The following is a 27,663-nucleotide window of genomic DNA, read 5'->3' as shown; positions in this document are numbered from 1 at the left end:
GTACAAAAACATCAAATACCGGCTCAGTGGCCTTGTGGTAGAGTGTCCACCCTGTGACTGGAAGGTCGGGTGTTTAAATCCAGGCTGAGTCATACCAAACACTCTAAAAATGGGACCCAATGCCCCCCTGCTTGACACTCAACATTAAGGGGTCGGATTGGGGGGGTTAACCCACCCAATGGTTACCGAGCGCGGCTGTGTCTGCAGCTCACCACTCCCCCAGGGGAGGGGTCAAATGTGGAGAACAAATATCACACACCTAGGTGTGTGACAGATAATGGGACTTTAACTTTAAATCAGTCTTAAAATCCTATAGCTGATTGCTAAACTGCATCCCTGCCCTTAGACCCTCCTCCTCGGCTTCAGGCTTGTGACCCTTTCAGATTTGGTTTCTCTGTCGGCCATTTTTAATTGGTGTCTGACTTCAGAAGGAACATGCAGTAACGATTTCAATAGCACATGCTCTTCTTTTTGATTGTTGCTCTTTTTTTTATCATATCGACATTATGTTGACGATCCAAAACACCACTATGTTTTCAGAAATGCCCTTACCAGTCCGTCCACATTAATGCTGGTGATGATTGCCCATTGGAAAGTCCCCAAAATAAGCATGGCCAGAGCCACAATGATTCCAATCTCCCCTGGCCGGTCTTCTGCATTGTGAACACACAAATATCACGTTAGAACGATCCAATCAAAGTGAGCCTCTGTGATGATGTCACAGCTGCACACAGGTGTTCTGCTACTGGCTTCATTAGCAGGTAATTATCTGTGAACAGACCATTAGAGCTGCACTCAACCTAAACAAAGTCTGAAGGAACAGCATGTGTTCTGAGAGGCTGCTGGTTCCTGAACATTTAAAAAAAACCTTAATCTGCCATTGGGTCCCTTAAAGCTCCAGTCATCATTCCTCTGAGATAAACCATATTGAGGCTTCAACTTACAAAGCGAGACTTCCCATTCTTTACATGTCAGCCTGTGTACAATGTGAGAATGCCACAGTTCTCAGTTTAACCCTTGTGCTATCTTAGGCACTTTAACGTTGGGAGTTGGGTCATCTAGACCCACTAGACAGTGCTCTGAACCTTATTTCTTCAATGATTTGTGATCTTCACTGGTGTCCATGGATTACATGAAATCTTTCCACCTTTATCCACCTTTGTCATGGTAGGGAGAACACCTCAATGGAAGGGTAGGGGGGGTCATCTAAGACAGCACAAGGGTTAAAACCAAACCGCATGTCTCACCATTGAACCGAATCACGGGGAAAGAGATTCCTTGTATTCCTACTGTTTAAGCCTAAAGTTTTAAATTCATATTGTGCTAAATTTAAGAAGGAGTCGTTATTTATTGTTTTAATAATACATTTTTAGGAGAGGGTACAGTTTTTTACCTACATTTTTACAGTTTTTTAATAATTTTTTTAAAGAAAAACCTTAAAGGGGTTTCTTCATTGTTACTTGTTAGCAAATTTAAAAAATAGTTTTCCTAATTTTTTATTTATTTATTTTTATTAATTTTTAATTTTTTTATTTTTTTATTTTTTATGTTGTTTTGCCATACACAAATTATGTAGTAAACTTCAATTGAAATGTAGGATCTCTAGTACAAAGTACTATAACTTTACAGTTTTTAAAATGTTAATAAAAGAAGACAACATACTTTTTAAAACTTTTAGTCTTTATAAAATGATTTCTTTGTCCCCTAACTCTATCTTTGATACATTTTTATACACTAGATAAGGAATATAGCAAAGACATTTAACCCTTTAACAGCAGAGTTTTAGCTCCATTGTTTACATCCTTTCGACTACCGTAACTCTTCAACCGTTCACGCAATTAATTTAATTCCAAAGGATTCTAAAGCAAAGAAAAGCAGCTCTGCACTAACATGCACGTGTCTTCCTCTGACTCACGGTTGGTTCCAACAGCGATGAAGGCGGCAGCAGTGAAGAACAGGACAAAAAGCACGTCACAACGGAAGAGGAACCATCTCAGGGCAGACAGGTAATGGAACCAGGTGGCTGTGTGGGTGTTAAGAGCCTTGTGGAAGAGCGTCTCAAAGTAAGTCTGTCGGCCAAATGCCCGAATTGTCCATAAACCCTTTAGTGAGAGTACAAGGTGAGAGAAGATGGGAGTACGAGCTGCAGGAGGAAACAAAGAAGTCCAGGTTAGAATAAAACACGAGGAGTAAATTAGTCACACATTATTTTGAAGCTGCTTCTGGAATGGTCCAACCCCCTCTGTCTGTTGTTAAAGGTAAACGTCTTTCCGCAGTTTGACTGTCTATTTTCACAGAAAGGGCTCACATGAAACACTAATGGGAAGGGGGGGGGATGTGTCAACCTCCTGGAACAACTGTGGACTTGGTCGACATGATACTTCACCTCAGCGTGTTTGACACGCTGAGGTGAAGCCCCGGTTAATGTTCTGTGGGCCCACCACAGAACATTAACCGTGTGAAGACAAAGACAAAGCAGGTTTTTGTTGTGACGTTTTTTTTGTTTTTTGTTTGAAGTCAACCCATTTGGAACCTGCAGATATCTCATTGACCACACACATCAACAACATGAAACAAGCCAAAACTGAGTGGAAAATTAAAAAATGTTGTTCGTATGACATGACTGCAGCTCCAGAAAAATTATTTGTGCTTATTTTTGATCCAACACAACAGTTTCAAATGAAGCCAGCTTTATAATGAAAATATTCAGGGAACTTTTCCTTTGTAAACGAACAAAACTGCCTGTTTCTCTTTGAAAAAAACAAACGGCATCCACTGCTACCTACCTGGAATACATGTCCAATTTCAAATACCTCTTCCATGCTTTATAGCAAAACAACAACAACAACACAGTTCTATGGAACCTTAATAAATCCTAAAAGTCATAAAAATCTTAGAGACCAGGTTGACAAAGATAACCCCCTCCCTCCCTCCACACACACACACACACACACACACACACACACACACACACACACACACACACACTCCTTTCCATCGGTTTTAGAGGATTCTTACTGTTAGAGGTTGAAAACAACCTTCAAAAAATGCTGTTTAACTTTTGGATTTTGATGTATCGCTGTTTTTCTTTTTTGCAGCATAATGTTGAGTTAAAATGCTTGAATATCTCACAAGCAATTCTTCAAATACATTACTCCATTTAACAATGATATTACATATAAATCCTTTGTTTTCCACTACTTTTCATTTAAGTTACAAAAACTTAAAGACCCTTTCCACTGAAAATGGTGTTTTTAACATGTTCCTGTGGCATTTTTCTCATAATGGGGGACATATACTGTAAAGAAATGTGCATTTCTGAGTATTTCTGAAATCACTGTGAATCAGGAGTAGACAAAAAAAATGTATTTGATAAAGATTGTGCTTGTGACACATGAGTTAAATTGGACAGGCTACATGCTTTTAGCTCCGCCCTCTTCCAATACATCCACGTGTAGACAAATAAATCCATGAACGTCTTTGTTTTCCTTGTCCAAACTGGAATCTCAGATCAAACTGTACGGCCGGATAGTGACATTATTGCTCGCCATTTTTGCTGCACAGCTAATTTTAGGTTGGGGTCCTTTCCTAAAAAAGTACACAGGTTTATTTGGGCTAAAAACACCATAATCACTGGGAACGCTGTGAAAATATTTAAAGATGATCGAAGTGGGACTTTAGCAAACTAATCAGCAAAGTGTCTACATTTACTCTACAGCATGATAATGAGTTCCAACTTTCAGCTCAATAACTTATTTTATCAACTTTATTTATTTTTTTAATGAAAACTTGAATACATTTCTTCTAGTCCACTTGGTTCAGTACTTTTACACCTGAAATCCACTTATAGTTTAGGCAGAAATGTGTTATTTACGGAGCCCGTGTCCTGACATCAAATAATAAAATATATCTCGTTCCCACAAATTAATATCTTGTTCGCACGAAATAATATTCCGTTCCCTTGAAATACTATTTCGTTCCCTCGAAATAATTAATTCGTGCGAACGGGATAATTATTCACGTTATAAGTCATTAATAAACACGGATATGCTCTCCGTCCGGCCGCAAAAGCCGCTTTTAGCTGTAACTTCCGTGTCTCTGTGACCCACATTCGTTCAAGAAAAGGAAAAAGAAAAACAAGAATGATCAATTTATTATTATCCCAATGAATATAAGAAAAATATCACTAAATTTATGATGGCTATACTTGCTGCTTTGCCATACGATTTTACCGGACATATCTCCTAGCTCCGCAACAGAGCTCACAGTGACACGGAAGTTACCGCTGAAAGTGGCTTTTGCGACAGGACGGACAGCATATCCGTGTTCATGAATGACTTATGACGTAAATAATTTCGCACGAATTAATTAATTCGTTTGCACAAATTAATTATTTCAAGGAAACGGAATATTATCTTGTGGGAACGGTATATTATTTCGTGGGAATCTGTAGGAACGAGATATACCGTATTTTCCGGACTATAAGTCGCCCTTTTTTTCATAGTTTGGCAAGGGGTGCGACTTATACTCCGCAGCGACTTATATTAGAACTAAATTGAAATAAATACATTGTTAACCCTCCTGTTATGTTCATTTGTGAGGAACAGAGATGATGTTCCTGGATCAATTTGATGTATGAGGTATATTAAGTGTTAAGAGGATGTTAAGTGACTCAGAGAATCAGCAAACTTTTTTTTACAGTAAGATCTTGAAGGCTAACATCATAATATTCTATTTTCCAATGATTTCATAGATTCAGAAATGCAATAAAAGTGAAAACTGTTTCTACAAATACAGGATGAAAACAGAGTATTAGTTGGCCAATGATGCTTCATGAGAAGAATAAATAATTAGGTTTGAGAAAGAATTACTGTGAAATTATGAGATAAACAGTCTGCTATGATTGTGTCATATGAGGTTGTGAAAGTTATTATATCTTGGTCCCAGATTTTGTCAAATACATTTCCCGTCAAAATGCGACTTATAGTCCAGTGCGACTTATCTGTGTTTTTTTTCTACTTTATAATGCATTTTTGGGCTGGTGCGACTTATACTCCGGTGCGACTTATAGTACGGAAAATACGGTATCTTATTTTTTAATGTCAGGACACGGGCTCGGTAGTTTTTGGTAACAGCCCTGAGTAAAATGTGCAGTTTTCATTAGATTTGCCTGACATGTTGCATCAAACACCAGAAAGAATGACACCAGGATGGGGCTGCAGGAAATCCCAGCTCAGCTCGCCTGTCTAGCCTCTCATCCTCTCTGCAGATCGGGAAAGATCTCGTTGTCATCACCAAAGTATGCATCAAAAACACTGAATGAAAGAGGAAAAAGCAGGGGACATCCAACATATTGACACCCGGTCCAGTGACCTGTTTGTTATGCTGCTTTAAAACGTAATTTTCTGCTAAACTAAAACCTAAAAAAAAAACTGTTAATATTTAGGTTGTAAACGTTTTGTATTCATGTGTTTAAGTCAAAGCAGTGTTTTGGGCTGAAGGCAAAAAGTCTGACGTAATCCAGATTGTGGACATTCAACATCAAACTTGCCTTGCTTCCCCTAACCATTCCCTCCCTCTGCAGCTACATCCTCTCCTTCATTCTTCCATTGCCATATTTTCATTATTTAGCGTGGCATTTGGCCTTTCTGCCAGAGGTCACGGAGCACTCCTGCAGACTGAGGTGTTTGGCTTCTGCATTTCTCTTCCTGTGTTTTCTTTGTTGATGCTCTTGTAACGAGTGTTAAGTTTATTAGTGTAATTCCACCAAATCCATGGTAAACTGCCGTTTTCATACATTTGCACCAGAGTATTTCATCTGTCTGAGGGTACTTGAACTCACCACGAGCACGCTAGCAGGTGCTAATGAACATGCGCACTTAGACTGCTGGGAGCCGTGGCTGAGGTAAGACGTGAATCGCCGAGTGTCCACCCTTATTAGTTTTATTTCTTTGTAAATTGTTCATTAGTGTGTTACACTCATAACTCACAAAGTTGGGAATCGTGTGGTGTCAATTTTACGTAATTTGTGTTGTTTTATTTATTTTTGGCTGCTCTATATCAGCAGATCTGCACTGCTTCGCGTGAACTAGTTGAGGTTCGCGCCATTTTTCTTTGATGTTTAAATTAACTTTTCCTTCTTTCTTTTTTGTTCATTTTTCAATTGTTTAAGGGGGAAAAAAATCACACAGAAGAAACTCCAGACAGCATTCTGAATTTGTATTTTCTGTTAACCAGGTACGGTGCAGTTTTCTCTTTTTATCGTGTTCTTTTTGTATTACTTTACATGCTGTGGGGGGAGGTGCTAATAAGCATGAGCACTGAGACTGCTGGGAGCCGTGGCTGAGGGGGAAAAAAATCACACAGAAGAAACTCCAGACAGCATTCTGAATTTGTATTTTCTGTTAACCAGGTACAGATTAAAAGAGTTTGACTCGGCATCCAAGTGTGGTCTCTCATTCGCCTGAACACAACGCAGAGCGGAAAACTCCACCAGTTACATTGGTGCCGTGACCCGGATGGATTCCAGAAGCATCGACGTCATCTCGATCACCGGGAAGATCATCTCATCACTGCTTTTCAAGTTTGTTTGGTTTGGAGTGTTAATATTTTGGACTTAGTGATTTAATTAGGTCGAGTTGAGCATTTTTTTTTCGAATTCTGTAGTGTCTGATATTTTTTCAGTCCTGTTTTATTTTGGTTTCTCGCCATGTTTACGACACATAATCCAGACGTTGATGAATGTGTTTCTGATGGGGCGGTTAATTCGAATGTGGGTTTTGGGAGGGGATGGTTTAAAGATGTTACTGAGACTCCCCAGGTAGGAGCGTTAAGAACGCCGAGGTTGAGCTCTACTCGTGTAAACCCCCCCTTACATGTTACAAACTCACAAGACACAGACAGAGCTGAGCTCAGCATTTTAATATCTGACCTGGCTAATCAGATTGGTCAGTCTATTGCTGCTCAGATTCAGAACAATGTTGGGAGTTCTCCTTCACAGTCCCACAGCAGTTTTCAAACAGCTCCAAGTCATCCTGAGCTGAACCTGTCTGGTGTCAAACTTGTAATGCAGTCTGATGTTAAGGAACCACCAATATACAGAGGTGATGGGAGTGACAAATGCTCAGTTTATGAGTGGGTTCAGATGGTAGAGCTTTTTCTGTCTAAGAAAGAATTTCCAGTTCAACAACAGAAAACTGAAGTTTTAACTAAGTTGTTGGGAAAAGCTAGAGATGTAGTGACAGTGACTTTACGTAATCTTCCATTGACTGACGACTCTCAAACACCTGCTGTTATATTCGACTTATTAAAGCAGCACTTTGGTGAGCTAGCCTACTCTGCTATGCCCATGACTGACTTTTATGACACCAAGCCACTCCCCACCGAAAGTGTGATGGACTACTGGATCAGGCTGAACAAGGCCATCGACGTTGCTGATGAATGCCTGCGGAGACAAGGTAGAAGTGTGGTGGACCCAGGCAGGGAGGTGTCTATGATGTTCATTAAGTATTGCCCAGACCCAGTCCTTGCAAACAGGCTGAGTTTTAAATCTGCAGAAGAATGGACAACTAGTGAGGTTCAGGAGCGCATCACCATGTTCCAGCGGGAGAGTCGGGCTAGAAACCGCCAGTTCTCCACCTCGCCAAGGGTTGTGACTAGTTACCCCCAATCTGCAGCTGCTGGTGAACATGCATGTGGGCCAACAGAAAAAGCAAACATAACTTCCAGTGCTCAACTGTCAAGCATGCAGGCTCTGCAGCAGTCAGTCCCTTTGCTGCCGTCATCTGCCCCACCCACACCACAGTTTTCTTCTGACCCAACAATGAATGCTTCTACCCCTGTCTTGAACCAATCTTTGCATTTGGAGGGTGTACGCTCTCTGACACGGTTATTGGACTGTTTGGTCGCTCACCACACTCCAGCATCATCAGGTTCAGGTCAGCATGCAGCCCCTGATCGCTTTCCAAGATCCTGCAAAATATGCGGTGATGCGGCTCACTCGACTCTTTCACACTGTAGAAGAAACAATCTTTGTCTGGCATGCTTCTCTCCTGGACACTGGAAAAAGAACTGCCCAAGACGGAACCAACTGCCTTTACAGAACCGTACTCAGACCTGTGCTAACCAGACCCAGCCTTCGGGAAACTAGGACACTCACGCTCGGAGAGGGGCAGTGTGAGTGATGAACCAAAAACCCTCATTGCTGAAACAGATCTTGAGCTTGTCTATGTCAACGCATGCTCCATCGCTCCAGAGGGATACCAAGTTGTAGTTCAAAAGACAACAGAGGTTCCAGCCTTTAGCGAGTTATTCTATGCCCAGGTTCAGGTTGACAATGTTGAACTGAGAGGCATGATTGATTCAGGGTCTATGGCTTGCACAGTGAGTGAAGGAGCAGTACACAAACTGTTGGAGGCAGGAGCAAAGATTGGAGATCCAAAGTCGGCAGAGCAAGTTCTTCTGGTCGGTTGTGGCGGTAAGCAGACTCATCCAAGGTGTATATATGACTTTACGCTCACTATCTATGGGATGAGGTGCATTGTTCCTGTCTTGGTTGTTCCTGGCCAGAGAGATGACCTCATTATTGGTTCAAACGTTCTGAAGAAGTTGATGAGTGTTCTTAAGAATGACAGTGGGTTTTGGAAACATGTTTCCAACGACTGCAAACACTCTCTTCCTGAATATGAACATTTCCTTGACATGATGTCCTGTTCAGTGAGATGGAGGGGGGCGGACGCTCCTTCCCTCATTGGAACAGTAAGGTTGCCTCGTGCAGTTACTCTTCTTCCACAAAAGGAACATTTGGTGTGGGGGAAACTCCCAACCTTCTCTCCTGTTTCACCAGGCAGCACCATCCTGGTAGAGCCCTGCTCTTCTAGAGCCAGACCCAGGAACATGTTGGTGGGACGTCTCGTCACCTCCATGTATGGGGACAGATGGGTTCCTTTGAAGATTACCAACCCTCTTACCAGACCGGTCATTCTCAGACGAAATTCCAAAGTTGCTGATGTCTCGACATGTGTTGCCATTGAGGATTTCAGCCTGAGCCAGAATCATTGCACCAGTGAGGTTCGAGATTCAGAATCCCAACCTAGACCATCTGTCTCACAAAATGACCTTAAAGCCAAGCTGAATGAACTGGGATTGAGGGAGCTTGACATCGACTCCTGTCAGGCTAGCTCTCGCTCAAAGGAGAAACTCGTGGAACTGATAGAGCAGTATGAAGACATCTTCTCACGTCATCCCCTGGATTGTGGTGAGGCACAGGGTTTTGTTCATCGCATCCACCTGACAGACGAACGACCCTTTCGCATGCCATATCGCAGGGTGCCTCCAGCTCATTACCAAAAGCTACGTCAGGTTCTGACAGATATGGAAGAGAAGGGAATCATCCGCAAATCAGTTAGCGAATATGCATCTCCTCTGGTTATGGTCTGGAAGAAGGATGGAAACTTACGTATCTGTACGGATTTCAGATGGCTGAACGCACGGACACTAAAGGATGCACACCCGCTCCCTCACCAGGCTGACTGTCTAGCAGCTCTAGGCGGCAATACGTTTTTCAGCACAATGGACTTGACATCAGGGTTTTATAACGTCCCCATGTGTGAAGAAGACAAGCACTACACCGCTTTCACTACCCCTGTTGGGCTATACGAGTACAACAGAATGCCCCAAGGACTCTGTAATAGCCCTGCATCATTCATGCGCATGATGTTGAATATCTTTGGAGACCTCAACTTTACCAGTCTACTCTGTTATTTGGATGATCTGCTAGTTTTTGCTTCAACTGAGGAAGAAGCTCTTCAAAGACTGCATGTTGTTTTCCAGAAGCTGAGGGATAACCATCTCAAGCTGAGTCCAAAGAAATGCCATCTTCTGCGCAGATCTGTCAAATTCTTGGGACATTTTATTGACCAAGAGGGAGTATCTGTGGATCCTTCCAGAGTGGCTATGATCTCCAACATGCCCAAAGAGTCTCTGATGGATGTTGATGGTTCTACCCCCTCCGTAAAAAAACTGAAGTCCTTCTTGGGGATGGTGTTTTTTTATCAGAGTTTCATCCCTCGGTGTTCAGCTATTGCAAAACCTCTGTTCGCTCTCACGGCTGGACAGAAGCGGAAGAGCAAACACCCTCAAATGAGAAGAGGAGTCGGGACATTCAGGAAATTGACTGAAGCGGACTGGACTCCAGCTTGTGATGAGGCTTTTGAGAAGCTAAAGAGTGCTCTCTTGAACTGTGCTGTGATGGCCCACCCAGATTTCAACAGGCCCTTTATTCTCTCTGTTGATGCATCCTTAGACGGCCTTGGTGCAGTTTTATCTCAGCTCCCTGTTGGTGAAGATAAAGCCCGTCCAGTTGCATTTGCTAGTAAAACCTTAAGCAAATCGCAACAACGATACCCTGCTCACAGACTCGAGTTCATGGCCCTGAAGTGGAGCATCACAGAGAAATTCAGTCACTGGCTTAAGGGGCACAAATTCACAGTATGGACCGATAACAATCCTTTGGTCCACGTGCTCACCAAACCAAAGTTGGATGCTTACGAACAACGGTGGGTGGCGAAGCTTTCAGCCTACGACTTTGACCTGAAATACATCCCAGGTCCTAAAAATGTTGTGGCTGATGCTTTAAGCCGTGAACCTTTTGCCTCACCCGTCAGTGACAGACTCTTGAAGGAACCATACAGCAGATTGATCCAGGAAGCTGATGGGGCTGAGGTTAACATGGTGCAAGATGCTTTCAGACTCGGTCTCCAACATAACCAGGAAGTTCAGCTCTTGCACACCACCATCGTTCCCACCCCAAACTCAGTTCATTCTCCGGAGGTTAAGGCAGTTTTCCAGCACCATGATCACTGGCAAAGAGGTGCAGAAACTCAAGCTGTTTGTCTCCTTCAACATGTGCAATCACTGCAGCACACCGATCCTGAGCCTCTGCCGTCTTTCACCTTGAGTGAAATGGAGGACAGTCAACGACGGGATGTCACAGTCTCAAAGCTGCTGCCATTTCTCATCCGCAAAGTGCGCCCCTCGAGACGTGAAAGGTCTGGATTTAATCCCAGCCAACTAACTCTGTTGAAATCCTGGGAGAGACTCGTGGTCAGAGATGGACTTCTGTATAGGGAAACTAAAGATCCAGCAACCAAGATGAAGAGGCTCCAGTTTGTCCTACCCACTGATCTCAGGAAGAAGGCCTTGGAAGGTGTCCATGATTTAGCTGGTCATCAGGGCCAGGCTAGGACTCTCCATCTTTCTAGGCAGCGGTTCTTTTGGCCATATATGGAACGAGACGTCTCTGAATATGTCCGGTGTTGCCCACGTTGTGTTCTTGCCAAGACTCCAGAACCAGCCGCGCGTGCTCCGCTAGAGAGCATAAGGACCACTGCTCCAATGGAGTTAGTCTGTATTGACTTTTGGTCAGCGGAGGACAAGAACAAGCGTTCTGTGGAAGTGTTAGTTGTAACCGATCACTTCACGAAGATGGCCCATGCTTTTCCTTGTCGCAACCAGTCAGCGAAACAAGTTGCCAAAAAGCTCTGGGATAATGTGTTTTGCATTTATGGCTTCCCTGAGCGCATCCATTCTGACCAGGGGGCCAATTTTGAAAGCGAACTGTTGTCTGAACTCCTGCGTCTGTCAGGTGTGGCTAAGTCTCACACCACTGCCTACCACCCTATGGGCAACGGAGGAACAGAGCGTTTCAACCGCACATTAGGCAACATGATCAGAGCACTCCCTTTAAGAACAAAGCAGGAGTGGGCTCAGCAAATCCAGACATTGACGTTTGCTTATAATGCCACTGTCCATGAGACTACAGGGTTTGCCCCTTTTTATCTAATGTTTGGTCGTGTTCCCCGTCTTCCTGTTGATATAGTGTTCCGGTCAGTTCTTCATGACTCTGATGTGACTGATTTCACCACCTATTCAGCCACACTTCTCACAAACCTTGTAGAGGCTGCAAAAGTGGCACAGCAGCACGCCGTGCATCAGCAAAAACATCAGGCAAAGGGGTACAACAAAAAAATCAAGGGTGTTGCCCTCCAGATTGGCGACAGAGTGCTCCTAGCCAATAGAGGTGAACGTGGCAAGAAGAAACTGGCTGACAAATGGGAACCTACAGTCTACACTGTTGTGGCCTGTCAACCACAAATTCATGTCTACAAAATACAGGATTCGAACGGACGCTGCAAAGTTGTCCACAGGAATCTGCTGCTTGATGTAAGCTTCCTTCCTGTTGTTGAGTCACAACATCTTGGTGTTGGAGCAACTTCGGAGGGGTGTGACACAGAAAGCGTGGATCTGAGTGACCTGAATAGCCTCCTACATGATTCTCCGGAAGAGCGGACCGCTACTTGGGTTTCGTCTGGGTGTGACAACAGCATCATCGGTGGTTCAGTGAAAACTAGTCTGGGATCAGATGCGTCTGGTTCCCACAGTGTTTTGGGGGACCTTGAAGAGGATGTTACCCCTGATCTCCCACCAGTCGTTGCCGGTGCTGACGGTGACTCACCAAGAGCTGATGTGACCAGTCCTCTGACTGACACTAGTCCCTTACTTGACTCAGGACACGAAGAATCCAACAGTGACTATAGATCTGTACCACCAGTGAGTTCAGCCCATGTTCCAGGGTACTTTGTTTCTAGAACGGGTCGCGTAGTTAAACCTGTGACCAGATTTATAGAAGTCATGATGCAGGAACCTGTGTGGGTGTGACTTACAGTTTAGTTGGGTCTTTTTCTTTTCATCTGCTGTTGATGTTTGTGTATTATGACATTTGGTTATTAATTTATTTTGACCAGTGTAATTAGGGATGTAGGCTGCATCTCTGTATTCTAAAAGGGTTAACAGACTTGATCAACCTGTTTACTTCTTTTAATCTGTTAAATCAGATAGTTTCTCTAAACTGATTCAAGAATTTGATTCTTGCGAAATTGGTCTCTGTTTCTTTGCACGAACCTGGTTCTCTGCCGATGTGTTGTGAATATTTGGTGGAATTCTAGGAGGGGTGAATGTAACGAGTGTTAAGTTTATTAGTGTAATTCCACCAAATCCATGGTAAACTGCCGTTTTCATACATTTGCACCAGAGTATTTCATCTGTCTGAGGGTACTTGAACTCACCACGAGCACGCTAGCAGGTGCTAATGAACATGCGCACTTAGACTGCTGGGAGCCGTGGCTGAGGTAAGACGTGAATCGCCGAGTGTCCACCCTTATTAGTTTTATTTCTTTGTAAATTGTTCATTAGTGTGTTACACTCATAACTCACAAAGTTGGGAATCGTGTGGTGTCAATTTTACGTAATTTGTGTTGTTTTATTTATTTTTGGCTGCTCTATATCAGCAGATCTGCACTGCTTCGCGTGAACTAGTTGAGGTTCGCGCCATTTTTCTTTGATGTTTAAATTAACTTTTCCTTCTTTCTTTTTTGTTCATTTTTCAATTGTTTAAGGGGGAAAAAAATCACACAGAAGAAACTCCAGACAGCATTCTGAATTTGTATTTTCTGTTAACCAGGTACGGTGCAGTTTTCTCTTTTTATCGTGTTCTTTTTGTATTACTTTACATGCTGTGGGGGGAGGTGCTAATAAGCATGAGCACTGAGACTGCTGGGAGCCGTGGCTGAGGGGGAAAAAAATCACACAGAAGAAACTCCAGACAGCATTCTGAATTTGTATTTTCTGTTAACCAGGTACAGATTAAAAGAGTTTGACTCGGCATCCAAGTGTGGTCTCTCATTCGCCTGAACACAACGCAGAGCGGAAAACTCCACCAGTTACACTCTCATCATGGCATCACTTTCACTCAACCCTCTTCGTCATTTCACCACGTCTGAACGATGGATTTGATTGTTCTCAAAGTGGGTCTTTAACAGCAGCACTGATGCTCATTTTTCCGTCAAGGATCCCTGAAAAAGCAACTGACTCTACTGAAAGTAGAGGAGGCTAAAGTTCAAGACTTTAGCAGTGAAATACAAACAACAACCAGCTGGACCTCAGGGGCTTTTTTTCGGCGCCTGCTCGCAGCTAATGGTCAGCCAGAAAATGTCTGACGTCACCCATTGGATTCTCCCTGGCAAAAACAAACCCTGAAGTGGGATGGGCAGTTTGCTCTGCCCACTTCTGGAACATTCCAAAAATAGTGGGACAAAGTAGCGTTTTCAGCTCTTTTTGTCCACCAGGATCCACACACCTGCCAATCAAAAAGGCATGCGTTTTTTCGGAACTGTACCCTCTCCTATTCTTTAATCATTCTCCAGCTTCTTGAGCTCCGTTTTTCCCTTTTTTGGACCCCTGTCCTCCATCTCTAACATCCATCACTCTCTGTCTCTTCTATCTTCCATCCAGTCCAAAAGAAATGTTGTGTATGTGTGCCCAAGACAATCACTCCCACACACACTAAGACATGAACAGCTAGAGCCGCTTTAGAGCAGGGGTGGGCAAACCATGGCCCGGGGGCAACATGCGGCCCGTTAAACTGTTTAATCTGGCCCACCAAACTGGAATAAAACATTGATTATGCTTATTAATGTTTTATTTTCTCTGTGATGATGGTGTACCCCCATAGATGGTGCTCTACAAATATATTGACGACAAATACGTGTTTTAGGTGCAGAAATACATTCTGTATTCATGTGGTGTTGGAAGAGTTTTTCTAATGTTTATGTATGTTTTTCAAGTGGGGCAGTCATGTTTCCAATCATTCCAAAAGCACACGAACGCAGCATTTCTCAAAGTTCGTGTTTTTAATGAAGAACATCATTGGTGCAATTGGTGGGAAAATGAAAAAAAAAACAGTTTTAAAATAATAGCTCTAAAATGTTCTGTTTAATGTGTATCTAAAAAATTTTAATCAAAATTGATTCCTATTTTTGTCCAGACTCCATGAAATTTTTCATGGTGGATTATCAAAACACGACACAGATCTGCTCCTGATCCAGCCTTTCTGACAAATTTAAAAAGCCTTTGTGGCCCACGAGTCAAAATGGTTGCCCACCCCTACTCTAGAGTAACCAGTTAACCTATGAAGAAGGTTTTTGGACTGTGGGAGGAAACTGGAGTCCCAGGAGAAAATCCACGCTTGCACAGAGATAACGTGCAAACTCCACACAAACCAGGGCTTTCACTCTGTGAGGTGAGAGTGCTAACCTCTGCACCAGAGTGTGGCCCTGCTTGACCCAAATAATACCACATTTGAGCAGTAAAATGATTGACTAGTTAAAAATAAAAGCATCCGACTGTATATGATATTTTTGGAGTATAAGTCACAATGTTTTGCATTGTTTGACTGGTGATGTGGCGATAAGATTTTTTCTTCTTTATTATGTATTTTAGGCTGCTGCGACTTATACTGCGGAAAAGATGGTATATGTTTCTTAATAAACCCCACTTCCAACATGGGAGTCAGTAGGAATTTTCTCCCTTCTGACACCAGCAATCTGTTGAGGAACTGGATTATTTGACACTTGTTTTGTGTTAATTTTGGAGACAGAAGACGGGGGGTTGGTACTGACACATCATCAGCAGCAGCAGTTTAGAGACACTTTTTAAGACAAAGGACCTTTATTTACCTTCAGCCTCCAGCTGTTTGAGCTGCTGTCCTGTTCGTAGATAGTACTTCCTCAGGACAACAAATATGACAGCCAGGGGAATGGCAGCTATGAAGATGTAAGGTCGCATGATGGACACGGTGAAGATGCATCCGATGACCAGTAGTGTTAACTAAGGTGAGAGAAAGAGTGTGATAGGAGAGCATAAGTTACAATTCAAAACCACATATACGACAAAATAAAAGATGACCAAATAAATGTGGTTCAAACAAAGTACTTGTTCCATCAGAAAGCATAATTTAGTCCACTCTGCACTAGACATCATGTGGCTGTCAGTACCCAGCAATGAGACACAAAAATAGTTTCTTTGCATTTGCATTTTATGGATAGAATAAAAGAATACATAGGCATCCAAAAAATGAAGGAAGGAATGTTATTTAGGTTGTTGTAGGCTATTATAGAAGCTACCCTCTTGGACAGTTTTAAAGAAACTGTTCCTCCACTTACGTGCCTCATTATCTGCCTAGGTGACCTTTTATTATGCTTTTAACTCTTGTTTAATTGTTTTGATCCTTTTCTTTGTTTTATCGTCATATTATTTGTTGATGTAACTTTATGTACAGCACTTTGGGCCTCCTTGAACGGTGGTGGAAGGTGTTGAATGAAGAAAAATGCTTGCAGGTTTTTCACTTACCCCCTTTTTCAAAGATGCTTACAAGACCTACAGTACCTGCAAGTTCAAATCAACTCCCCAATCTGTATTTGAATTGAAATGGAATCAAATGAAATAAATGGTGTGCACTTGTAAAGTTCTATTCTACCTTGCTCAAAGGCCCAAAGTACTTTTCAGTTACAGTCCCATTCACACACACTGATGGCGGCTCAACTACTGAACACTGGCGCCAACGTGTAACCACCACCAGGAGCATTGTGGGGCTCAGTGTCTTGCCCAAGGAAATTTTGATTCATGGGCGGGAGCCAAACCTGCAATCCTCCAATCAGGGGTTGACTACTCTGTTCACAAGTCACAGAGCTAGTCTAGATCATTGACTCTCTATGAGAAAGAGACTGAGTGACTGCTCCCCCTTGTTGCTCCAAGCAGGAAGTACCTGCTGGTTCTTAGAAGCCAAAATCCCATTGACTTCTATAGAGAAATAAACAGCTGTTATTTAGTCAATCTGCTGGTCAGAATAATAATTTTGGCCCTGCTACATTTTTTACTATGTTCTTGATGATTCTTATTTTCTCCATGATACTTTTTCTTTGTTACAAGTTTTTTAAGTTATAAACTGAGAAATCAGGAGCCTCAATAAAAACAGCTGGTCTCACATTCAACATTTAAAACGTTTGATTGGCAGATTTTGTGAAGCCCGCTTTCAAGAGGTAGGGGTGTGAACTTCTGTAAAGCTCACTCCTTATTGGTGAGAGTGGTTGCCATAGAAACAATGACTTAGTCTGATTTGGACCAATCACTGTTTACTGATGGTGTCTGGTTCCAGCATGTCGACATCAGTATTTTAAAAAAAGAAAAAAATGACTTCATTTGGTTGGAGACGGAAGTAAATCCTTTTCTATGGGTGACGTCCCACTCACTCAGTCCAGTTCTCATGTACAGTCAATGGTTTGGAGTCAAGTCTCAAGTTCCAGCCTTTAAGAATGAAATGCAATTAAAGACCAAGGGTCATGTTCAAGTCCCCATCCTGCATCCGCCATATTTCTGAACAAAATAAGAGCATTTTGACTGCAGATGAATTTAACTGCACTGGATAGTTTTAAGAAACAAAGAACAAGCAAGAGGTGACTGCACCAACCAGCACCAAAACCCTTTTTTTGATCTTCATTTGAACCTACAAAGATAGGATTTTGCCTGCATTGAAATTTTTGGTTACATTTTTATTGTACAATACCTGTATGAGGTCAAACAGCATAGGAGGCAGCATGTCTTCAATAATGGCCATGTCCTTGGTAAATCTGTTCATTATGCGAGCTAAAACACACAGACATATCCAAGTTAGCCTTACACCCCACTTCAGTGAGAATGGAAGTCAGTGTGGTTACTCAAAAGTGGTAAATATGACATCAAAACAAAGAAAAGGGCACCTGTTTTAATGGAATTGAGCACGGACATGGGGGCGCGCAGCACAGCGCTCAGCATCTGCTCATGAAGTCGTTCGGAAACGGTGAGCAGTGAGTGCACCAAAGGAAGGCCCCTGAAGACTCCGAGGGCCAGTATGCTGTCTGAATGGGCCACAAAGATGTAAATAATGTAATAGGCGCTGGTCGGAGTCACAATAACTGCCAGATGGACCGGGGGGGACGAGGAATTGATGGGCTGATCATCGATGTAGTTGGGTGAGTTTGGGTTGGCACCATCTCTCCAGACTTTACTGATAAAACAGAGCAGAAGACAGAAAGTCACGCTATGCTTCAACGGAAAAATGATCACATTTTGTCTTAAGGTTCAAAACATCCACTTAATTCTAGAAACCTACCATTGATAAGGTTCATAATTAAACATAATGTGAAAAGGAAAACATTTCCAAAAAACTCCAACAAACACTCCAAAACAAATATCTCAGACTCTGAAAACTAGATTTCTGTTTGACAATGAAGAGTTTTATTTCAGTTTTGAGGAACACTGACACTCACTCTGTTATGAGAAAAATACCAATGACTGAACCAGCAACCTATCAGTGGAGACAAGGACAGAGATGTTCATATTATGCTCACAACTTTAAAAGCATGGACTTGAAAAGGGTTTGAATCTTACCTCAATGGCAAAAACAATAGCAATGAAAATAAGGACATATATCAGGGTTTTGTTGGTGGAAACATAGCGGAGGTAAGTGCTCCACGAGGTAGTCACAAAGACATTCTCACGCTCATCTGCAAAGCATTGCTGTGGAAAACAGAAGAGACACTTGTACCCAGATGTTGACTGAAGAACATTTGTTTGCATTTGATAACACATGAAAAAAAGCCTGTGTATTGGGCACACCTCCATGTCTTCTTCCTCCACCTCTTCTGTGATCTCAAAAACGCTGTCCTTGGACAGGCGCCGTGCATAGATGTCCAGCTCTGTTGCCAGGTCGTACTGTGGTGTGACAGACAGCTTTTTTCTGAACGATGACTGCATCCTCTCTCTGCGGTCTTGGCCCTGAGCGTTAGTAATGAAAGCCAGGACGGACTGGCGCCGCTGTCCACCGAGGTGCTGCAGCCCGTGGTGGTACAGGTTACTCCTTGGAAGTGCTTCCTCCACTTGATCATCCTCCGGCACCACAGAGAATCTTCTGTCGGAAAGTTCATTGCCACCCTCCTCCATGAGTGACGGCTGGAGTGTGCCTGTCTGCTGGGAGTTCCCTATAAAGGAGATTTTGCGAGCAGCTGCAATGGGGTTAAGGATGAGAGACTGTTTGCGTTTTTCAGGGTATCCATCAACCCCGTTGTGACCCTGAGGTGGCGCGTGCTGGAACGACTGGCGAAGTGCTTCCGGGCCTCGGAAGCCAGCGGTTTCGTCAACCGAGACCCTGCGAAGAGTTTCTGTGAGAATGGAAGAGCGTCGCTCCGCGACAATGTTGTCATAAGCTTCAAGACCAAGCAGGAGGGAGCTGAAGTCGGGGCGTTGTGCCTGCAGCTCTGAAAATGTACCATAAAAGTAACACTCTCCGTTGTGCAGCATGAGGATTTTGTCTGAACGCTTGAGGTGCTCTAGCTTGCTGGTGACCACAACACGGGTCTTGGAGCCCATCAGCTTACAGACACATCTGTGGAAAGAGGATGAGGCATGCTCAAATGGATCTTTAGCAAAATATACAAACGGTTTCTGTTGAAAAGCACATATTGGAATGCAGAATAAGGTGTCTCATGACACCAGACATCATTTCATCAGAGTGTAATTCTTACAGACCGACTGCTCACCACAGCTAATAAACATGAAACAACAAGAGAAAACCTTAACCTTGAACTTTAGCATCCCTCCCACCCCACTGCTGCTTGAAAGAGTTTCTGTCGGCATACGTACTTATCAAAGACCTCTTTCTCTGTTGCAATGTCCAGGTGGGTGAAAGGAGCATCCAGCAGGTAAAGGGCTGCATCTTTATACACACTCCTGGAAGACAGAGTGCCAATGCAGCCAGTCAGAGAAGAACACAAAGGAAAAACATTAAAAATAAGAGTTGAAGTAAAGAGAAAACAATGAGCACAGCTGTTCCTAAACATGAAGCAAAGGAAAGGTGAGGAAATACAGTAAATCATTCCAGCTGACCCTTTCCAGTGAGGGTAGAAACAATCAGAGGCCACAAATCACTGCTACAACATAACACTAATAAATCGTTCACAGGAAAATGAGAACATGTCTGATGATTTGTTTCTGCATAAACAGTAAAACATTTTAAGGAGTTTTTTCACACACAATCAAAACAGAAAGCAAACCATCCTCTGTGAAGGGACAGACTATTTTGATAACAGCGAAAAATTCCTTTTTCCCTCTGGATTTCCACTGATAATCAAAGCAGCTGGATTATAAATGTACCTTTGTAATTTAAAATGATTAAAAATTAATATTCCTAAAATATTAAATAAACTTTTAGTAATTCCCAAACCGTTTGAATCCTTCACATGTTACTTTAAAATAATGTTATTGGACTTTTTAACTTTTTTTTTTACTTCATTCGTGCCCACATTTGGTGAAAACAAAGGTCTGTGCCCAGACTGATGCACAGCTGTGCAGTCAGTACCTGGCCAAGCAGATGCGTGCCCTCTGACCGCCGCTGAGCGTCGATCCTCCTTCACCAAGAGCTGTCTTGTCTTTTTCAGGCAGTGACGCAAAGTCCTTAAGAGAGAAAAACACGTTTATCAGCATGATTCCCCCGTAAAAGTAAAAAGGGGAATTTATTGAAACCGAATTTTGAAATTTGCTAGAGATCAAACTAAGAAAGTAAAGCATTGAAAAGCCTTTGCTTGTATGTCCAAAGAGGCTCAATCCTGACTTGAGTTTAAATGGATCAACAACAATAAAGTTTCTCAAAGGAGAAAGAAAAAAAAACTATAAATGAGAATGAAACACAAACAAATACAGCATTTGATAGTTCCTTATCACAGAAACAAGAATACTCTGCTCTGGAGTGTGTTGCAAAGATTTTAGCACCAGCCCCTCCCAACCCACGAAAATGAGCGGGTCCTCACATTGTGACGTCACAAAGGAAGAACAGCCCCTTCCAGGAAGAGTCTGTGCTGCCAGCCCCGCCCCCTGGCTAACACACACACTCACGTTCTCCACTGAGCTAGCGATGATCGGCTAAATGCTTTCATTTGATGTGCACAACATGGACATCAATCTTTGCAAAACTTTAGATGTTGCTTGTTTTTGTGGGTGAAACGCAGAAGACGACTCTAGATTGACGTCATTAAATGGGCGGCACCCACATGGAGCGGACGGCAGTGACTCTAAGAATGAGCTGTGTTACTTCAGAAAATGAGCTGTGAAAATAACCAATAATTTCATTTACAAAAATAGTTCCTAAGTGTGCCAAAGGTAATATATTATCACATATATGGATCTAGCCACAGGGGTTGCAATCTAGCCACAGGGGTTGCAAGCCAGTAACTTCTGTGCCGGTCCCAAGCCCGGATAAATAGAGAGGGTTGCGTCAGGAAGGGCATCCGGCGTAAAAATTGCCAAAATAACCATGCGAATCATCCACGAGAAAGATTTAGACATACCGGATCGGTCGAGGCCCGGGTTAACAACGACCGCCACCGATGCTGTTAACCTACAGGGTGTCGGTGGAAATTTGACTACTGTTGGTGGAAGAAAGAGGGGAGGCAGAAGGGTCCGTGGCCAGAGAGAGAAGGGAAAAGGCAGGAACATAGGTTTGAGAATAGGGACTCTTAACGTTGGCACAATGACAGGGAAAGGCAGAGAGCTGGCAGACATGATGGAGAGAAGGAAGGTAGATGTACTGTGTGTGCAGGAGACAAGGTGGAAGGGCAGCAAGGCACGTAGTATTGGAGGAGGATACAAACTGTTCTATCATGGTGTTGATAGGAAGAGAAACGGGGTAGGAGTGATTCTGAAGGGGGAGTTTGTAAACAGTGTTCTAGAGGTGAAAAGAGTCTCAGACAGGATGATGAGCCTAAAGTTAGAAATTGAAGGGGTGATGGTGAATGTAGTCAGTGGGTATGCGCCACAGGTTGGCTGTGAATTAGAAGTGAAGGAGAGATTCTGGAGTGAGTTGGATGAGGTCATAGAGAGTATCCCCAGAGGAGAGAGAGTTGTTATTGGAGCAGACTTTAATGGGCATGTTGGTGAGGGCAACAGAGGTGATGAGGAGGTGATGGGCAGGTTTGGTGTGAAGGAAAGGAATCTGGAGGGACAGATGGTGGTGGACTTTGCGAAGAGGATGGAAATGGCTGTAGTCAACACTTACTTCCAGAAGAGAGAGGAACATAGAGTGACATACAGAAGTGGAGGTAGGAGTACTCAGGTGGACTACATCCTATGTAGACGAGGTCATTTGAGAGAGGTTAATGACTGCAAAGTGGTGGTAGGAGAGAGTGTAGCCAGACAGCACCGCATGGTGGTGTGTAAGATGACTCTGGAGGTCAGGAAGAAGAAGAGAGGGAAAACAGAAAAGAAGACCAAGTGGTGGAAGCTACAGAATGAAGAAACTTGTGAGGAATTTAGGCAGAAGTTGAGACAGGCTCTGGGTGGTCAGGATGAGCTTCCAGATGACTGGGAAACTACAGCAGAGATTATCAGGGAAACAGGTAGGAAGGTGCTAGGTGTGTCATCTGGAAAGAGGAAAGACGGTAAAGAGACTTGGTGGTGGAATGAGGAAGTACAGGAATGCGTCCAGAGGAAGAGGTTGGCTAAAAGGAAGTGGGATGTAGAAAGGACTGAGGAAGGTAGACAGGAGTACAAGGAAGCGCAGCGTAGAGTGAAGAGAGAGGTGGCAAAGGCCAAACAGAAAGCTTACGATGAGCTATATGACAGGTTAGACACAAAGGAAGGAGATAAGGACTTGTTCAGGCTAGCCAGACAGAAAGACAGAGATGGGAAGGACGTGCAACAGATAAGGGTGATTAAGGACAGAGATGGAAAGGTGTTAACAACCCAGGAGAGTGTACAGAAAAGATGGAAGGAGTATTTTGAGGAGCTGATGAACGAGGAAAATGACAGGGAAAGAAGGGAGGAAGATGTGGTTGTTGTGGAGCAGGAAGTAGCAGAGATTGGAAAGGATGAGGTTAGGAAGGCTCTGAAAAGGATGAAGAGCGGAAAGGCCGTTGGTCCTGATGACGTACCTGTGGAGGTATGGAAGTGCCTAGGAGAGACAGCAGTGGAATTTCTAACAAGGTTGTTCAATAGGATTCTAGAGAGTGAGAAGATGCCTGAGGAATGGAGGAGAAGCGTTCTGGTCCCGATCTTTAAGAACAAGGGTGACACGCAGAACTGCAGCAACTATAGAGGAATAAAGTTGATGAGCCACACAATGAAGCTGTGGGAAAGAGTAGTGGAAGCCAGGCTTAGGAAGAAGGTGGAGATTTGTGAGCAGCAGTATGGTTTCATGCCCCGTAAGAGCACCACTGATGCCATTTTTGCTTTGAGAATGTTGATGGAAAAGTACAGAGAAGGTCAGAAGGAGCTGCATTGTGTGTTCGTAGATTTAGAGAAGGCGTATGACAGGGTGCCGAGGGAGGAGCTGTGGTACTGTATGAGGTCGTCTGGAGTGGCAGAGAAGTATGTCAGAGTAGTTCAGGACATGTATGAGAGAAGTATGACGGTGGTGAGATGTGCTGTAGGTCAGACAGAGGAGTTCAAGGTGGAGGTGGGACTACACCAAGGATCAGCTTTGAGTCCTTTTTTGTTTGCTATGCTGATGGACAGGCTGACAGACGAGGTAAGACAGGAATCTCCCTGGACAATGATGTTTGCGGATGACATTGTAATTTGCAGTGAGAGTAGAGAGCAGGTGGAGGAACAGCTAGAGAGGTGGAGGTTTGCTCTGGAAAGAAGAGGCATGAAGGTCAGTCGTAGTAAGACAGAATACATGTGTCTGAACGAGAGGGATCAAGGTAGAAGTGTTAGGTTACAGGGGACTGAGGTGAAGAAGGTGCAGGAGTTTAAGTACTTGGGGTCAACAGTTCAGTGTGATGGGGATTGTGGAAAAGAGGTGAAGAGGCGAGTGCAGGCAGGTTGGAGCGGTTGGAGGAAAGTGTCAGGAGTGTTGTGTGACAGAAGAGTGCCAGCAAGACTCAAAGGAAAGGTGTACAAGACAGTGGTGAGACCAGCTCTGCTCTATGGGTTAGAGACGGTAGCAGTGAGACAGAGACAAGAGGCTGAGATGGAGGTAGCGGAGATGAAGATGTTGAGGTTCTCCTTAGGAGTGACCAGGTTAGACAGGATAAGGAACGAGTACATCAGAGGGACGGCTCATGTTGCCTGTGTTAGCGACAAAGTCAGAGAAGCCAGACTGAGATGGTTTGGACATGTTCAGAGGAGGGATAGTGGATATATTGGTAGAAGGATGTTGGAGATGGAGCTGCCTGGCAGGAGGGCAAGAGGACGGCCAAAGAGGAGATACATGGATGTCTTAACAGAGGACATGAAGTTGGCTAACGTTAGGGTAGAAGATGTTCATGATAGGGTGAGGTGGAAAAGGATGATTCGCTGTGGCGACCCCTGATGGGAAAAGCCGAAAGAGAAAGAAGAAGATATATGGATATAGTTTACTCTAAAAAAATCCTTAAAAGTAGCATAAGATAGGCCCTTTAAATGTAAAGCACCTCTAGCTGCGCAATACATAAGAAGCACGATTTATAAATAAAGTTTGGTTTGAATTGAAGATAGATATTCTGGGAACAATCGTCTTTGTCCTCATTTGTCATTTGGTCACATGAGTTTAAGGTTACTTCCTTTCAGGAGATGTTAAAATAAATGTTTAGCTTGGTACATTAAATTTAAAATTCTTCTATTTAATGTGTTTGCCACTTACATTAATCTTTAAACAAATTGTAATTATGATCATTTGAAAGGATTTGAGTCAAATTATTGACTGTAAATGGGAATCAGACGGAGTAAGTGGCTCCTATGAAATTAAGTCAATTCAGTCGCCATTCATACACCGCCACCATGTTGGAGCCAGTAGGCAGTGATTGGTCCGAATTGGTCTGAGTCAATGTTTCTATGGCAACCACTAACTGCGAATCAGAAGTGAGCTTATTGAAAGGCCACACCCCTACTACTTGAAAGCGAGTTTAGGAGAATCTGTCAATCAAACGTTTAGAACTGAGACCACATACTTTTTGAGGCAACTGATTGGTCAGTTTATAATTTTAATAACTTGTGCTGCATAAAAATTATCATGAAAAAAATAGGATTATCAAGAACATGTTAAGAAATGTATCAGAGTAAGAAGGGTTGTTCTGACCAATAGAATGACCAAGTAACAGCTGTTTATTTTTCTATAGACTTCTATGGGATTTTGGCTTCTTCCTGTTTGGAACGCCAGGGGGGAGGAGTCACTCAGTCCATTTCTCATATACAGTCAATGGGTTGAACTGGATTTGACCATGTTTTAACATCTACTTTGAAAAGTTCCAAACCCTCTTGGGCATGATTCGGTTTCTTTAGCATTGTCCTCGTTTGTTGCTTTGAGACAACATCAATGTAAAAAAGGATTTAAGGTTTAAATAAAACCTTTGGGTTATTGACTTTAACACTAACCCTGATAAACACCAAAAAGGGAAATAACACATTTAATCATCTGCTAAATGTGCAGTCCTTCTAAAATGTTTTTCTAATTAGAAAACTATCATTTTGGGCAATAGACTGATTTTTTCTAAAAAAATAAATAAATAAAAAATATCACAGAAACCCAAAGGTAATTTAACCCAAAAGGCAAAGTGTGACATGTGATAACAAAAAAAATTGACACTGGTCTGAATAGAAAAAAGCACCAAACAAAAAACACACGACGGACACTGCAAGAAGACAAAAACAAGGACACATCATGTCATAAGAAGAGGTGATCGTAGTCCACACAGAGACTGTGCTGAGGAACATCAAGAGGAAAACTTCCTACCTTTTCATCTGCAGCTCCTGCTGCTCCAAATGGAGTGCAAACGGAAACAAGTTAACAGCTAAGTGTCAAAAGCAGGAGGCAGAATGAAATCAGCAAAAAACACAACGCTCATCACCAAAGGGATGTTTTAACACAAAACTTCTTTAACTTCTTTAAGTCACAGATGGAACAAGATTCTCTCAAATCCAGATTTTCTTTCACAGATATGTGTCAGCTGATGTATTCCAGTATGAACTTGATACTTGATCTCTGATATGAAATAATAATTTCTAGAAAAATGTCCTTTTTTCTTTCTTCTTCCTTGTCCTGTCCAACAGCTGAGCACACAGATAGGAGCTGAAGGCCCCTTGTGTTGTACATATTTTACCGATACTTCAGGGGGTTCTGGATCCTCTGACACACAAGGCATGTATTTGTATAAACCTTTTTTGTAATTTAGGCTAAACTTTATTTATATTGATTTCATCCTTTATCCTTTAAGAAGGAAGGGATGTTAGAGACAGGGGGTAAGGCCACAGAAGACAGGGGGAAAAGGGGAGTTAAGGAAATCTCAAGATGATTACAGAGGTGGTGGTGGGGGTGTACAAATTAATACGCAACTAGATGCTGGAGGACTATCTTCATTACTGTCTGGTGTAAATGTTAATCAAAAGGGGCGGGGCCTGTCCACACACGTACTCAAGTGTTACAAACATACCTGTTGCCTCCAAAATTCTTCACATACCCCCACCTTACACACCCCACCTTCAGAGAGCCCAACAGCCCCTGACTAGCAGCCCAACACCACGTTGTGGATTTTCAGATATGGCAGAATGGAATTACGGGACTCCTGTTTTTAGTTTTGCGTTCAAATCACTCGCCTTACATCTGTCCTCAAAGTAAAAGTGGAGACGCTGTCTTTACATTGGAAATACCAGTATAGCATCACAGCTTTGTTTGTGTGAAAACACCTGATTGTTTTTGTGAAAACCTTCATCACTGAGGGCGAGACATTTAATTTTACACATTCATTAGACAGAAAAAGGGAAGAAACAATTTCAACAATAAATTCCAATAAAAGTCTGTCATGCCAGTCTTTAAAAAACCTTAAAATGTATTTTTGTGTCTTTCTGGATAACTATATCTATGTTTTACATGTGCTTTACACTGAGTTTATCTTTGCATTTCTAAAAATGTTAAAAAAATATTGATTGACTCAAGAAGTTGATGTAAATGAAAATGCATGTTTAAATGTTTTAAATCAAATTGTTTGTCTGGTTGTGTTGTGCATTAGCAGTACTGCATATATTACTGCTATTCTGTCTACTGTGGCACATATATCCTGGTCATGAATTCTAAAGAGATTTCCTAATTTGATTGATTTTCTATCCTTTTTTTACTGTGACGCAGCTCAGGTTTTTTTTTTTTTGTTATAGTTAGAAATGACCTGGTTCTAGCAGGTTTCTCAAGACATGAAGTTTCTATTTACCACATATCAGATGTGCGTATAGTTATACACTAGCTGTCCAGTTCAAAGATTTCCAGGACTGTGTGTGCTGCTCTCTTTAGTGACTTTGGAACATAGAGGACATTTTGTTCATATTAGGGTTAAACTCTATGAGAATTCATATGTGTGACAAAATGATCTATAATAAGTGATCAGCAGAAGCCTTCCTACACTAAAATCCTGATGAGCTCTACTCAGACTTTAACAGGTTTCATTTTAAACTCTGGACTGTGATAGTAAACTTGATTGTTTCAACTTACTCGAGTTTAAATGAGTCACTCACCAAAGTGAATCAAGTTTTCTGAGTCATATATATGTTGATTGTCACGATGGGTTTAAATAAAGCATCAGATCAGAGAAAAGGTTCACCTCTTACCGCTTGTTTTTGTCCAGATGATGAAGCTAAAGTTTGTTTTAAAGAAGCCAGAGCAGTGAAATAGAACGTTAATGCTATTTGACCGGAACTTCTTCTATCTATCTATCTATCTATCTATCTATCTATCTATCTATCTATCTATCTATCTATCTATCTATCTATCTATCT

General features: G+C 42.5%; 1 protein-coding gene across 1 annotated transcript in view; it reads right to left on the bottom strand.

Moving 5' to 3' along the window:
- Window positions 1-27,663, bottom strand: part of cftr (cystic fibrosis transmembrane conductance regulator) — a 54,536-nt gene that overhangs the window by 5,732 nt on the left and 21,141 nt on the right. Inside the window, exons 12-21 of the mRNA XM_004086222.4 lie at window positions 20,288-20,382; window positions 19,573-19,659; window positions 18,550-19,315; window positions 18,322-18,450; window positions 18,201-18,238; window positions 17,652-17,938; window positions 17,459-17,538; window positions 15,573-15,723; window positions 1,916-2,143; window positions 553-653 (exon numbers count right to left, since the gene is read on the bottom strand). Coding sequence (XP_004086270.1) covers window positions 553-653; window positions 1,916-2,143; window positions 15,573-15,723; window positions 17,459-17,538; window positions 17,652-17,938; window positions 18,201-18,238; window positions 18,322-18,450; window positions 18,550-19,315; window positions 19,573-19,659; window positions 20,288-20,382 — 1,962 coding nt within the window. The remainder of the gene's footprint in view (window positions 1-552; window positions 654-1,915; window positions 2,144-15,572; window positions 15,724-17,458; window positions 17,539-17,651; window positions 17,939-18,200; window positions 18,239-18,321; window positions 18,451-18,549; window positions 19,316-19,572; window positions 19,660-20,287; window positions 20,383-27,663) is intronic.

Source organism: Oryzias latipes, chromosome 6 (assembly GCF_002234675.1).
Source record: "Oryzias latipes chromosome 6, ASM223467v1".
Taxonomy (NCBI): domain Eukaryota; kingdom Metazoa; phylum Chordata; class Actinopteri; order Beloniformes; family Adrianichthyidae; genus Oryzias; species Oryzias latipes.
The sequence above is the reverse complement of the archived record's forward strand: the minus strand, read 5'-3'. Positions and strand labels throughout refer to the sequence as shown.